Source organism: Cydia pomonella, chromosome 20 (genome assembly GCF_033807575.1).
Source record: "Cydia pomonella isolate Wapato2018A chromosome 20, ilCydPomo1, whole genome shotgun sequence".
NCBI classification, from domain to species: domain Eukaryota; kingdom Metazoa; phylum Arthropoda; class Insecta; order Lepidoptera; family Tortricidae; genus Cydia; species Cydia pomonella.
Genome location: NC_084722.1, coordinates 3,217,561 through 3,232,941, shown reverse-complemented (window position 1 = coordinate 3,232,941; position 15,381 = coordinate 3,217,561). Strand labels below are relative to the sequence as shown.

The 15,381-nt window shown below is 45.5% G+C and overlaps 2 protein-coding genes across 2 annotated transcripts in view; one reads left to right on the top strand and one right to left on the bottom strand.

The window, feature by feature from the left end:
- Window positions 1–15,381, top strand: part of LOC133528950 (merlin) — a 40,172-nt gene that overhangs the window by 13,146 nt on the left and 11,645 nt on the right. Inside the window, exons 9-11 of the mRNA XM_061866472.1 lie at window positions 1,410–1,556; window positions 3,147–3,347; window positions 5,131–5,306. Coding sequence (XP_061722456.1) covers window positions 1,410–1,556; window positions 3,147–3,347; window positions 5,131–5,306 — 524 coding nt within the window. The remainder of the gene's footprint in view (window positions 1–1,409; window positions 1,557–3,146; window positions 3,348–5,130; window positions 5,307–15,381) is intronic.
- LOC133528944 (uncharacterized) lies at window positions 8,044–14,635 on the bottom strand. The gene is made up of 2 exons (XM_061866460.1): window positions 14,181–14,635; window positions 8,044–13,582 (listed from the first exon to the last, which is right to left on the bottom strand). Exon 2 carries the CDS (start codon window positions 13,555–13,557, stop codon window positions 8,296–8,298), a length of 5,262 nt encoding a protein of 1,753 aa, XP_061722444.1. The 5' UTR covers window positions 13,558–13,582; window positions 14,181–14,635; the 3' UTR covers window positions 8,044–8,295.

Below are 15,381 nucleotides of genomic sequence, written 5' to 3'. Positions count from 1 at the left end.
ACAATATTTTTCCTACGAGTCAACAAAAATAAATCTTAATTTAGGTTAACAAAGCAAAAGTATATAGCCAAGACGCGCGAGCATACCTTGTCACGCGCCGCGGCCGGCCGGTCAGCGAAGCGACACCTCATAACTCATGAGGCCCTGGTACTTGCTACTTGCTAAATTAAATTTTTGGATAGTATTTTCTCAATTTTGGCCACCGTAGCCTACGGAGACTAACAAGCAACGCTAAGCGGTCTTCGTAGTCTATGGGTGTTGCTATATTACGGGTGTCACATGCGTGTTTCTGACTTATGAAGTAATTATTTTTACTATGCAACCAAATGAATATTTTGTAAGTTGGCAGCAATGCACTTAGTTTAAAACTGTATTCGTTTTGGTTTTGTTAGGTTGGTAGCCATTAATCGCAGTAACGTTATAGCGATTAAAAGCACAAGAGCTTTTATGAGGAATAGACAATATAGACTTTTCTTGAAACCTTTTATGTATGTTCTTATATTCGTGTTAATGAATGCATAAATGACAGATAACAGTAGAGGAGTAGGAAATAGTATTTTATACATTCGTGATATAATAGAGAGCTTTTCAGTCGAGTACCGTGTTTAGGCAACGTAGCTTGCTGAGTTGCCTAAGTAAGGTATGAGATTGAAAAGCTTGATTATCAATATTGTATACAATACTTTTTATACGAGTCATCTAAAATAATACTTTTTTTTACTATAAAACATAAATAATTCATGAAAATTGGTAAGTATCTCAGTAGACAAAAATGTACTACAAAAGACATAAACGCGTGACTCCCGCCCCGCGCCCGTTTAGTATTTTTTATGGGAGCGCTGCGGCACGTGATTGGTAATTTTTTTAAATAGGTGACTGCAGCGTATCGAAACGAATATTATAGTCGAGTTGGGAGCCCAACATGAAAAGTACGCAATTATAGTTTGGTATACGAAATCTTAATTCAACCATTACATGCTTGTTACGTTCTTTTGACATCATATTTAAAAACGTGGTGATATTGGGGTATCCATAAAAAAACGTATTGTATTGTGACACAGTGCGAAAGAGTTTTTAACCCTTTACCGCATGCGAAGGCATATACGGCGGATATGATATTCAACTATATATTGACATCTATTAAAGTAGAAATTTCAACAAATATGTTTTATTCCATGCAGTAAGTAAACATGATGCCTCTTTTTGAAATCTCTTATAGCCATAGTCAAAAACGTTTCTTTTAACCGACTTCAATTTCATAGGAGCTTTTCATGGCTTAAACTTTTTACCTTAATGCCAAATTTTACATAAAAAAGATTCAGATGTTTAGCCTTTTTGAAGTTGGTTTACTTTTTTTTGTATAAAGTTTTTATTTCAATATTTATTTCACGAAATTATTTCATTCTCAGCGCCGTTCAGAGGAAACAGCGGAGCTTCTAGCAGAAAAAGGTCGAGTGGCAGAAGAAGAAGCATCATTACTAGCGCAGAAAGCGGCAGATGCCGAACGTGATAATGCTCGTCTTAGGTTATCTGCTATTCGTACTGAGGAGGAAAAGGTGGGTTCGACCAGGGGGGCGAAACTGAGGGCCTACCGCGAACCACGTTCGACTTGTTGCCTCCCTGTCACACTTACGTACGAATTCACAAGTGCGACAGAGAGGCAATACGTCGAACGTGGTTCGCGGTAGGCCCTCTGATCCTTTCGGGCATTATCGGCTCCATTCGGTTCAGCATTAGTCCAAGCAATTAATAGGGTTGGCACAACTTGAGCTCCCTTTGCGTGCGCAACCACAGATAAAGATAATGACTAGAATTTTAACAACCTTAAATAGCCGAAAAGGATAGTGCCATACATTAGAAAAGGACAGCATGATTCGTCCCTGAGTCGCTGTCTAACTTCGGTTTTGTAGGAAGCTTCTTTTATACGTAGTACTTGAAGGATTTAACAACAGAAGACGCCATTAATAACTTAACCCTCTGTCGAAAAGCTCGGCCAATGGTCATATGCATTGTATGGACTGTCTTTTATCTGACATGGCTATTTGTACGTTACGTAATAGCCATACATTTGACGTGCCCCTCCCCCGCAGAAATCGGCAGACTGTTTTGTACTGAAAATTACAGCCAAGGCGTCTCCATGCAGTTATTAAATCCTCCAAGCGGAAGAACTATTACTTATTCTGTGGTTCGACTAAGTCTACATCCTTCAAAGAAAGTGTTTACATCGGAAGTTACTTACCGCTTACCACCAGGCAATTCGTCTGTTCCTGTATCATAATAGTACATTACGATACAAGTGCGAAATATAGGAAACTTAACAACGAGTGGCGATAAATTAAAACACGACCGAAGGGAGTGTCTTAAATCGACACGAGTTGCGAATTACCTATTCGCACATGTATCGTATAACGTTTTACAGTACATATGGCCCTTTAAATGTTCGACACAGTAACGTAATATGCTAATTTTCGCACTAGTGCTATAAAGTACCACCATATGTACTGTAATAGTACATTACGATACAAGTGCGAAATATAGGAAACTTAAAACGAGTGGCGATAAATTAAAACACGACCGAAGGGAGTGTTTTAAATCGACACGAGTTGCGAATTACCTATTCGCACACGTATCGTATAACGTTTTACAGTACATATGGCCCTTTAAATGTTCCACACAGTAACGTAATATGCTAAGTTTCGCACTAGTGCAGTAAAGTAGCACCATATGTACTGTAAAAAAAGAAACAGACGACAGTTTTCTGTAAGTTTTGACGCTGGCAAAAGGCACATATGCGTTAGGCGCATACGTTCTGTGAAAGTATGGATCAAGCATAAGTAGAAAATAACTAAGCTCCAGTGAATCGTTTACTAGTCTGTCAAAGCTAACTCCTACTGTAAATATTATCACAATAATAATTTAAAGTTTACGGTGGCAATTCCACATTCTGTCGCCTTATCCTACAATCACTACGGAAGAAAAAGGACCGGCATTATTCACACCATCCACAATTTGATCACGTCGATTTATTTAGTTTGACAATGAATTGCTTTAGTTTTGATATGAATGTGAATTTTGGAAGCATTTCCAAAATTTCATAAACGAAAGATTAATTGGAACTCAAAAATGAAGAATTATATTCATTGCAGGTCCACCTAGAACGAAAAACCCGCGAAGCGGAATTCCTCACAGCCCGCCTAGTCGAAGAGTCTGAGAAACGCGCCGCCGAAGCAGACAGACTGAAAGCAGAGTTAGTCGCAGCCAGAGTAGCTGAGAAACAGGCTAAGGATAAACTGTTGAACTTCCTCAGCAGGGCGGGGGCAGGCTCGCTACCACCACCTACTGTTACTGTAAGTAATACTTTGTTAGAAGATTCTAGATTTGAATCTTGGCAGGGTCGTCATGTAAGGTCTTACATGCTCTACTTAGTCGCAGCCAGAGTAGCTGAGAAACAGGCTAAGGATAAACTGTTGAACTTCCTGAGCAGGGCGGGGGCAGAGTCGCTACCACCGCTTACTGTTAGTGTAAGTATACTTTGTTAGAAGATTCTAGATTCAAATCTTGGCAGGGTCGTCATGTAAGGTTTTACATGCTATACTTGCCGCCCAACAAGTTGCCACTACTCGAAGAGTCAGAGGCAGGCTAAAAGTATAGTTAGTCGCAGCCAGAGTAGCTGAGACAGGCTAAGGATAAACTGTTGAACTTCCTAAGCAGGGTGGGGGCAGGCTCGCTATCACCGTTCACTGTTAGTGTAAGTATACAGGGCGTCCCAAGACTATGGGATATCAAGGGAAAGTACCTTAAATATAAGACATAGGATATTTTGCTAAAAGGAGACTTTATTTTATTTTCAAAACTAAGTAACACTGCATTCAAAGATTAAAAAAAAAATAAGTTACTTTGTCTGGAAATCGAACCGAATCAATTGTGAAAAAAAAACATCCTGTATTTTTATGATGCCAATCGAAACAATGCATAAAAAATAAGTCATCTCAGAAATATGATATCGCCAAAGAAATGAATAGAGTAAAATTTTTGATTAAAATTTCAAGATTCGGGTTAATTCCCAGAAAAAGTAAGCAATTTTCAATTTTTTTTAGAAATTCTTTGAATGCAATATTACTGACTTTTAAAAATTAAATAAAGTCTTCTTTCAGCAAAATATCCTATCTACGATATTTAAGGTACATTCCCTTGATGTCCCATAGTCTTGGGACGTCCTGTATACTTTGTTAGAAGATTCTACGTTGCAATCTTGGCAGTGTCGCCATGTAAAGACATGAGATAACAGCGGAAGTTGTGTATGAACTCTCCTTTATCATATAGAAGGGTTTTTATACTATACTATTGGCGATATTCATAAACACGTTACTGGCCTGAATTAGCTACGAATCGTTTGTCTTTATCTGTCATTTTGACTTGTGTACTTGTAAGAAAGGGATAAAACCTAATTTTGACTAAATCAGGTCCGTAAATTTATATCATCACATCTTGCTACTAGTCGAAGAATAAAAGTAATGTTAAGTTATGATGGCCGCCCCTTTGTCGTTTGTCACCTCTGAAAGTGATATGACGGACGATAAAAACATGAACATCCTATTCGGGTTGGAATATTGGCAGCCATGTAAGGACAAAAGATAAAGAATGTCATAGACGAAATACTGAAGATTATTGATGGTAGATTGTTTGTAGAGAGGCGAAACACGTATTGAATAATTTATCTTTTGTGACGGTTTGTTATATTTATTTGCTTTTTTTTGTGATGGGAGGATAGGAACTTTAATTGCATGTAAAAATAATTACACCATTATCAGGTCCATTCTTATTATTATTCAATTTCTAATCTTAAGTGAGGTTCAATAGAAATTGAAGATAATGTACAAATAAGACAGATATTGTTAGCATTTGACATATAACCTAAAATGTATACGATGGTTTTTTTAATTGAAATATTAATAATTGATATATATTTAGTATATAAATTGTTGATAAAATCAGGGTTGTCCACAAAAAGTTCGAGATGACAAAGAAATGAAGGTAAATTGGTTTGTTTGTTTACTTTTATGTCTTTTTGAGGAAACATCCCAGCCTGTATTTATTAGTAGGATAATCACCTTCTAACTCTGTTTGCAGTCATCAAGCACAGTCCCGTCGAGCCTGTTCCCGTCGACATGCTCGCTGCCCGCCGAGCTGGGGGAGCCCCCGGCGAACGGCGCCGCGGAGCCCGAGCTCAACTCGTGCCTGCTCGTGCCCGACGACTCGGACGACCCGCACATACACCGCCTGTCCAGGGAGATCGAGAAGGAGCGGTGAGTTCCCAACATGTTCCCTGCCCCTAGCTCCAGTGACACGAGCTCAACTCGTGCCTGCTCGTGCCCGACGACTCGGACGACCCGCACATACACCGCCTGTCCAGGGAGATCGAGAAGGAGCGGTGAGTTCCCAACATGTTCCCTGCCCCTAGCTCCAGTGACACGAGCTCAACTCGTGCCTGCTCGTGCCCGACGACTCGGACGACCCGCACATACACCGCCTGTCCAGGGAGATCGAGAAGGAGCGGTGAGTTCCCAACATGTTCCCTGCCCCTAGCTCCAGTGACACGAGCTCAACTCGTGCCTGCTCGTGCCCGACGACTCGGACGACCCGCACATACACCGCCTGTCCAGGGAGATCGAGAAGGAGCGGTGAGTTCCCAACATGTTCCCTGCCCCTAGCTCCAGTGACACGAGCTCAACTCGTGCCTGCTCGTGCCCGACGACTCGGACGACCCGCACATACACCGCCTGTCCAGGGAGATCGAGAAGGAGCGGTGAGTTCCCAACATGTTCCCTGCCCCTAGCTCCAGTGACACGAGCTCAACTCGTGCCTGCTCGTGCCCGACGACTCGGACGACCCGCACATACACCGCCTGTCCAGGGAGATCGAGAAGGAGCGGTGAGTTCCCAACATGTTCCCTGCCCCTAGCTCCAGTGACACGAGCTCAACTCGTGCCTGCTCGTGCCCGACGACTCGGACGACCCGCACATACACCGCCTGTCCAGGGAGATCGAGAAGGAGCGGTGAGTTCCCAACATGTTCCCTGCCCCTAGCTCCAGTGACACGAGCTCAACTCGTGCCTGCTCGTGCCCGACGACTCGGACGACCCGCACATACACCGCCTGTCCAGGGAGATCGAGAAGGAGCGGTGAGTTCCCAACATGTTCCCTGCCCCTAGCTCCAGTGACACGAGCTCAACTCGTGCCTGCTCGTGCCCGACGACTCGGACGACCCGCACATACACCGCCTGTCCAGGGAGATCGAGAAGGAGCGGTGAGTTCCCAACATGTTCCCTGCCCCTAGCTCCAGTGACACGAGCTCAACTCGTGCCTGCTCGTGCCCGACGACTCGGACGACCCGCACATACACCGCCTGTCCAGGGAGATCGAGAAGGAGCGGTGAGTTCCCAACATGTTCCCTGCCCCTAGCTCCAGTGACACGAGCTCAACTCGTGCCTGCTCGTGCCCGACGACTCGGACGACCCGCACATACACCGCCTGTCCAGGGAGATCGAGAAGGAGCGGTGAGTTCCCAACATGTTCCCTGCCCCTAGCTCCAGTGACACGAGCTCAACTCGTGCCTGCTCGTGCCCGACGACTCGGACGACCCGCACATACACCGCCTGTCCAGGGAGATCGAGAAGGAGCGGTGAGTTCCCAACATGTTCCCTGCCCCTAGCTCCAGTGACACGAGCTCAACTCGTGCCTGCTCGTGCCCGACGACTCGGACGACCCGCACATACACCGCCTGTCCAGGGAGATCGAGAAGGAGCGGTGAGTTCCCAACATGTTCCCTGCCCCTAGCTCCAGTGACACGAGCTCAACTCGTGCCTGCTCGTGCCCGACGACTCGGACGACCCGCACATACACCGCCTGTCCAGGGAGATCGAGAAGGAGCGGTGAGTTCCCAACATGTTCCCTGCCCCTAGCTCCAGTGACACGAGCTCAACTCGTGCCTGCTCGTGCCCGACGACTCGGACGACCCGCACATACACCGCCTGTCCAGGGAGATCGAGAAGGAGCGGTGAGTTCCCAACATGTTCCCTGCCCCTAGCTCCAGTGACACGAGCTCAACTCGTGCCTGCTCGTGCCCGACGACTCGGACGACCCGCACATACACCGCCTGTCCAGGGAGATCGAGAAGGAGCGGTGAGTTCCCAACATGTTCCCTGCCCCTAGCTCCAGTGACACGAGCTCAACTCGTGCCTGATCGTGCCCGACGACTCGGACGACCCGCACATACACCGCCTGTCCAGGGAGATCGAGAAGGAGCGGTGAGTTCCCAACATGTTCCCTGCCCCTAGCTCCAGTGACACGAGCTCAACTCGTGCCTGCTCGTGCCCGACGACTCGGACGACCCGCACATACACCGCCTGTCCAGGGAGATCGAGAAGGAGCGGTGAGTTCCCAACATGTTCCCTGCCCCTAGCTCCAGTGACACGAGCTCAACTCGTGCCTGCTCGTGCCCGACGACTCGGACGACCCGCACATACACCGCCTGTCCAGGGAGATCGAGAAGGAGCGGTGAGTTCCCAACATGTTCCCTGCCCCTAGCTCCAGTGACACGAGCTCAACTCGTGCCTGCTCGTGCCCGACGACTCGGACGACCCGCACATACACCGCCTGTCCAGGGAGATCGAGAAGGAGCGGTGAGTTCCCAACATGTTCCCTGCCCCTAGCTCCAGTGACACGAGCTCAACTCGTGCCTGCTCGTGCCCGACGACTCGGACGACCCGCACATACACCGCCTGTCCAGGGAGATCGAGAAGGAGCGGTGAGTTCCCAACATGTTCCCTGCCCCTAGCTCCAGTGACACGAGCTCAACTCGTGCCTGCTCGTGCCCGACGACTCGGACGACCCGCACATACACCGCCTGTCCAGGGAGATCGAGAAGGAGCGGTGAGTTCCCAACATGTTCCCTGCCCCTAGCTCCAGTGACACGAGCTCAACTCGTGCCTGCTCGTGCCCGACGACTCGGACGACCCGCACATACACCGCCTGTCCAGGGAGATCGAGAAGGAGCGGTGTTCAAGGGTCTGACGGGCTTATAGCAGAAAAAAACTCCAATAATATAAAATGAAAACGTGTAATCTGTCTTGTGGTAACAGGAATAATAAAAAATGACATGCAAATTTTGAATAGACTTAATTTTCTATATGAGCGGCGATTGGCCTCTCTGACGTTTTGCGCGTTGATTTTGTGTAGGCGCTCCGTGACCCAGGTCATCATGCAAACATGCCCCGGGGCGTTGGAAGCTGGCCTTTCAACCAGACTCATTTGTTGTTATTGGGAGCGGACAAATCTTACTGAAGGACCTGCGAACTAAACCTCCTGCGGTCCTTATATCTGCCACTCTGGTAACTCCGTCGCTTCCAGGATGGACGGCGACGATACGACCCAGTTTCCACTTCAAGGGTGGCAAGTTGTCCTCCTTAATGAGCACCAAGGTGTTCAACTGTAGCACCTCATTGTTTGTGCGCCATTTTGTCCTGACTTGAAGCTCCGAGACGTATTCTTTGCTCCATCTGCCCCAGAAATGCTGCCGCAATTGCTCAATGCGTTGGTAACGGCTGAGGTAATTGTATTCATGCTCTCTGATGTCCTTGACCGGCAACGAGGTTAGAGGACGCCCAATGAGAAAATGCCCTGGAGTGAGCGGCAGCAGGTCTTGCGCGTCCGACGACATGGGAGTAAGTGGCCGAGAGTTCAAAACCGCTTCAATCTGGACCAGCACAGTGTTAAGTAACTCGTACGTTAAATTACAATTTCCCAGCACTCTTTTTAAATGAAATTTAGTCGATTTGACCCCAGCTTCCCAAAGACCTCCTGAATGTGGAGAATATGCCGGAATGAAATGAAAATTAATTTTTTCGTGAGCTGCAGCCTCAGCCAGCGAATCGCAGTTGCTTTTTAAGAATTTTGATAGCTCATTGTATGCACCTACGAATGATGTGCCGTTGTCAGAATAAATGTCGGTTGGCAGACCCCTACGAGACACAAAACGACGCAATGCTGACAAGTAACTGTCACTGGTCAAATCGCCAACTAACTCCAGATGCACTGCTTTGGTGGTGAAACATACGAAAATGGCAATATACACCTTCACAAGTCTACATCCACGACCCTGACGACTAGCAGAAGTCAGAGGGCCCGCATAATCGACACCAACGGTTTTGAATGGCATACCAGGGATCAGACGCGAGGCGGGTAAGTTTCCCATTAACGGTGCTACAACTTGGCCTCTCATACGAACACATTTAAGGCATTTCTGGAAACAAGCTTTCGCTAAGTTAGTCCCACCGATTGGCCAGTATTCATCCTTAACTGAGGATAATAACAATTGCGGGCCTGCGTGCATTAACCTCTTATGCTCCGATTCAAACAATAATTTCGTGAATGGGTGCTTAGCATGAATCACAATCGGATGTTTTTTCTCGAATGAAAAATTAGAGTTATCGATTCGACCTCCTACGCGTATTATTTTCTTGTCATCCAAGAATACGTTAAGTTTAAGCAAAGGGCTCTTTTTTGGAAGAGGCTGACTGCTCAACAGAATATTGTATTCTGAGAATGATTCTGTCTGTGAGACTCTGATAGCTATAGTTAATGCGGTTCTCAGCTGGCTATCAGTTAAGTAAACTGTTGAGGCAATTTGCTTTCTACACAAACTCGCGAAGCGCACAACACAGGAGACTGTTCGAATAAGCCGTGATAAATTAGAGAACCGAGAAAAATCAATTACGCCGTCACCGTTTTCTTCTCCCCGGTTGTTTGTAACGTTTGCGTGCAGTACAACTTCAGATCGAATTTCAGGTAGCGTTTCCACTACTACCGAACTTACCGGCCATAGTGATTTATCCTGTTGTAAAAAGGTAGGACCAGACCACCATATATCGAGAGACTTAAGGAGACTAGCAGGTATCCCACGAGAAACGTGGTCAGCAGGGTTTTCCTGTGTCGGCACGTGCCGCCATGTGCAGTTCCCCGTCTTTTCTAATATCTCCGCTACACGGTTGCGAACAAAAGGTTGTAACTTGCTAGGCAACATCCGCAACCATCCTAACACAATTGTGGAGTCTGTCCAAAACGTTATACTCTTAAAACTGATTCTTAATGAATCTACTACCTTTTCATATAACCTAACTCCAGCTAGCGCACCGGAAAGTTCAAGCCTCGGGATTGTCGTGGGTTTAATGGGAGCCACGCGGCTTTTGGCTAATAGCAGCCTAACCAGCACGTCCCCTTTCCTATTAGTGCTCCGCAAATATAAGCAAGCGCCATACGCCCGCTCGGACGCATCTGTGAAAATATGACATTCGACTTCCTCGTATGAATCACATAAAACTAACCGTGGGATACGGATATCATTGAGATAAGGTAGATCACGGACAATACCCTCCCAAATCTTGCTGATCTCAGGAGTTAACTTCTGATCCCATGAAAGTTTCTGTAGCCATAAATTCTGCAATAGCATTTTCATGAGGATAACACAAGGAGCCAGTACACCAGTGGGGTCGAATATTTGAGCCACTGCTGATAGCAAATCCCGTTTTGTTTTGCCGGCAAGGGAACATTGACCAACAGGGAAACACAACTCATCAGACCCCGGCCTCCAGCTGAGTCCCAGGGTTTTACTAGGTTCAGTGCCAATATTCAAATCCAATTGAGACGAGTCAGAGTCCACCATGAGTTGAGGTTCATTTGATTTCCATTTTCTCAAATTCATACCCGCTGATGCTAGAATAGAAGTAACCTGACTCTTAATAGAAAGCACTTGTTGCAAGTCATCCCCGCCAGTGAGCAGGTCATCGACGTAAAAGTCATGAATAATGACCTCGCGAACGACCTCATCCTTACACTCAAGACCCATCTGTTTTAAACACCGTGTTGCCAAGAAAGGTGCACTGGCAGTTCCATATGTAACCGTGTTTAACTCAAAAATCTTTAAGGGTTTAGATGAATCATCCCGCCACAGGATCCGCTGCAGATACCTGTCATCAGGATGAACTACTATTTGCCTATACATTTTCTCTACATCCGCTGAAATAATGTACTTGTGCTGTCTGAATCGAAGCAGTATAGACAAAAGGTCATCCTGTACAATGGGCCCTACCATCTGAATCTTATTCAGGGATACCCCAGAGCTGGTGGGAGCGCTGGCATTAAAAACTACCCTCAATCTTGTAGTAGAACTCTCCCTTAAAATTCCATGATGGGGTATATAGTATGCTCCATACTTTAACTGAGACTCTTTGCACTCAGTCATGTGATTCAGTGACTCGTATTCCGCCATAAACTCCTTATACATGTCCCTGAAATTTGGACGTAAATCGATTCTACGTTCTAGTGATAAAAAACACTGCCTAGCGCGATTAAACGAATTCCCTAAAATGCTAGGATCCTCCTTCAACGGTAACCGTACGCAGAATTGTCCATTTTCTAGCCTAGTGACCGTTTCAGTGAAGTGCTTCTCACACGACTTTTCCTCAAGAGAATATTGAGAGTCTTTAGGACAGACCTCTTCTAGTTGCCAAAACCGTGCAAGTTGGGTTTGAACCTCATCATTAATCAAATCGGCACTTGTGTTAGAAATGACGTTCGCAAAATTACATTTGATTGCATGCGACGACGTCGATGCGTGACCGCTAATTAACGGACCTGCGACTATGTATCCTAATTTAGTCTCGCATAGCACCGTTCGCCCATCACCTAACTCAATTTTGTGTGACCCCAACAATCCCCAAAATAGATCACCCCCGATCAAAATATCAATTTCAGATGGGGTGTGAAAGTTGGGATCAGCCAAGCACAAATCGGACGGGATATTTAATCGCGATATATCGCGAGAGTCGATCTGATGATAAGGCGTGGGTTCAGTTATAGATGGCAGCACAGAACATATTAAACGAGTGGAGTAAGTATCATCCAACGATTTCATCGGTACTTGACATATTTTACCTACGGGCGTCTTCAACTTATTTACTCCTACAATCGATCTATCTACCTGATCAGCGTGTAAATTTAACTGACGGCACATCTTCTCAGTCATAATACTGGTCGCGCTACCATTATCAAACACCGCTTTTACTATAAATTCGCGGTTATTATGCCCATAGACCTTAATTAGTGCAGTTGCTAGTAGCACGACACCTTGCTTAGATGCGCACGATTGAGACGCTGCCGTGCTCATGCTAGCAGATAACGTAGTCACAGTCGCGCTCCCCGCCACCTGCGCCGGCGCAGTTCTTGCCTGTGCTCCAGACCGCTCGCACGAACTCGGTCCCGTTTTTAGGTTATGCTCTGCGACATGAATAAGCGAGTTATGTTTGCGCTTACATAACTTACAGCCGGCCTTCTTGCATTGGTTTGCATAGTGGCCGCTTCGAAAACAATTGAAACATATCTTATAAGACGGTAACAAGTTAAGCCGCTCGGCATTACTTAAAGCAAGAAACTGACCGCAGCTATTTAAATTGTGGTCCCCATTACATTTCGGACACGGCTTAGACGACGAAGTGACACAGTGTTTAGTGGTTTGTGTAGAAAGCAAAGTCCTATGTTTCGACGCGATTTTAGCCGGCTGACTCGACTGACCGGCGCCCGAGGCGCTCGATAACTCCAAAGTTTCAATTAAGTCTGCACGATTACGCATGAAAGTGATAAAATTATCAAACGAAATAGGTACACTTTTATCTAAGCTTCCTTTGTGTTCCTCCCACTCACGATATGTCTTAGTGTCTAACTTGTTACTAATAATATGAATAAGAAGTGTGTCCCAGTGCTTGACAGGCTCACCTAGGGATTCTAAACATCTTAGATTTTTGTTTACATGATCTACAAGCCGTTTTAATTGCACGGACGACTCCTTTGTAATCGGCTCGACGTTAAACAGTGCAGATACATGATTTTGCAGTAGTAACCTTTTGTTATCATACCGCTCACATAGGAGTGTCCATGCGACCTCATAGTTGCTTCCAGAGAACTCAATAGAATGAATAACCAAGGCCGCAGAACCCTCCAACGATGCTCTCAAATAATGAAATTTATTAATGTTATCAATATCATCGTTGGAATGAATCAGACTTGTGAAAGTGTCTCGGAAACCTAGCCAGTTCTCGTATGAGCCTTGAAATTTGGGTAACTGAATAGTTGGCAGCTTGACCAGTTTACGATTACCTGAACCACTTTGCGACCCACGATTGCTACATGACTCAAATTCGTCACGTTTTTTATTAAAATTGTTGAGCATATCCTGGGCCCGCGAGAGTACGGAGAAATAATTATTTTGGAACTCGTCTCGCTCTGCGATATGTGCGTCCAAATTGTCACTGCTGCACTCTAACTGTGTCTGTACATCATCGTAAAGCTCATACAATGCCTCAATCTTACCTATGCGCATCTGCAACTGACTAGCCTCAGCTTGACTTAATGTCGATTCCTTCACTGTGCCTAGGTATGTAGTAAATAGGGTTAGTTGACCTTTGTAACTGCCTCTTTTGCGGATTAAATCCTTTTCATCGACCATTTTTGGGAAGCTGGTGTACGTAGACCTTGAATGTAAACAATTAATAGATGTAAGCACGATTATTGTAAATAATTTTATAATTAAAATTACACTTTGTGTTCAGTTTAGTCAATAAGCTAAAATAGTCTAGTTCGTAAGATTTTTCAATAAAATTGTATAATAAATAATTCGAAATCAGAAATAAATGTAAATAATTGATTGATTTGTGTAAAATAATGTTAAATATACTAAACTATTATCTTATTGTACCTATTAACAAAGAACATATATTCGGAAATTATCATCCATGTAAAATTATTCAATTTAAAATGCAATTTTTATTTAAAATCCCTAATTCCTGTTAAAAAATCAATCCACAATACAAATAAATTAAAGCTAATGACTAGTCTCAAGTGAATACACGAATAACGGCAAGTTAACGGCCAAAGGTTAAGTTGACAAATTAAGGTGAGTTATTTAAACAATCAATGTAAATTCAATTAATTGCGTGTTATAAATTTACTAGCACATCAAAATAATAAATAATTGATTAGATTAATATCACGTTTACAAAAATACAACGACCTGAATTGCAATTTTAACTGACCTTAACTACCAATATAATTAATAAAATATCCACTAACCTGGAGTTCACTATAAATCCTAATACCTATATATACTACCTTTATAAGAGTGCTGGCCCTAATAACACCTAACACACTTAACACTGGTGGATTCCGACGTCCTGGTGATCTTCCTCAACAGAGCCTCGGCAGTTCGATGATATCCCCAGTGATAAATTAGTATTTTATACGTATTTCCCTTGGGTCCTCCAATAAATTGTGGTTCCTCTAATTATATCCGGTTCGAAGGACCATGTTCAAGGGTCTGACGGGCTTATAGCAGAAAAAAACTCCAATAATATAAAATGAAAACGTGTAATCTGTCTTGTGGTAACAGGAATAATAAAAAATGACATGCAAATTTTGAATAGACTTAATTTTCTATATGAGCGGCGATTGGCCTCTCTGACGTTTTGCGCGTTGATTTTGTGTAGGCGCTCCGTGACCCAGGTCATCATGCAAACAAGCGGTGAGTTCCCAACATGTTCCCTGCCCCTAGCTCCAGTGACACGAGCTCAACTCGTGCCTGCTCGTGCCCGACGACTCGGACGACCCGCACATACACCGCCTGTCCAGGGAGATCGAGAAGGAGCGGTGAGTTCCCAACATGTTCCCTGCCCCTAGCTCCAGTGACATGAGCTCAACTCGTGCCTGCTCGTGCCCGACGACTCGGACGACCCGCACATACACCGCCTGTCCAGGGAGATCGAGAAGGAGCGGTGAGTTCCCAACATGTTCCCTGCCCCTAGCTCCAGTGACACGAGCTCAACTCGTGCCTGCTCGTGCCCGACGACTCGGACGACCCGCACATACACCGCCTGTCCAGGGAGATCGAGAAGGAGCGGTGAGTTCCCAACATGTTCCCTGCCCCTAGCTCCAGTGACACGAGCTCAACTCGTGCCTGCTCGTGCCCGACGACTCGGACGACCCGTACATACACCGCCTGTCCAGGGAGATCGAGAAGGAGCGGTGAGTTCCCAACATGTTCCCTGCCCCTAGCTCCAGTGACACGAGCTCAACTCGTGCCTGCTCGTGCCCGACGACTCGGACGACCCGCACATACACCGCCTGTCCAGGGAGATCGAGAAGGAGCGGTGAGTTCCCAACATGTTCCCTGCCCCTAGATCCAGTGACACGAGCTCAACTCGTGCCTGCTCGTGCCCGACGACTCGGACGACCCGCACATACACCGCCTGTCCAGGGAGATCGAGAAGGAGCGGTG

Coding starts and splice junctions, on each gene's coding strand:
- LOC133528944 (XM_061866460.1), bottom strand. CDS start 13,557: ATGGTCGATGAAAAGGATTTAATCCGCAAAAGAGGCAGTTACAAAGGT.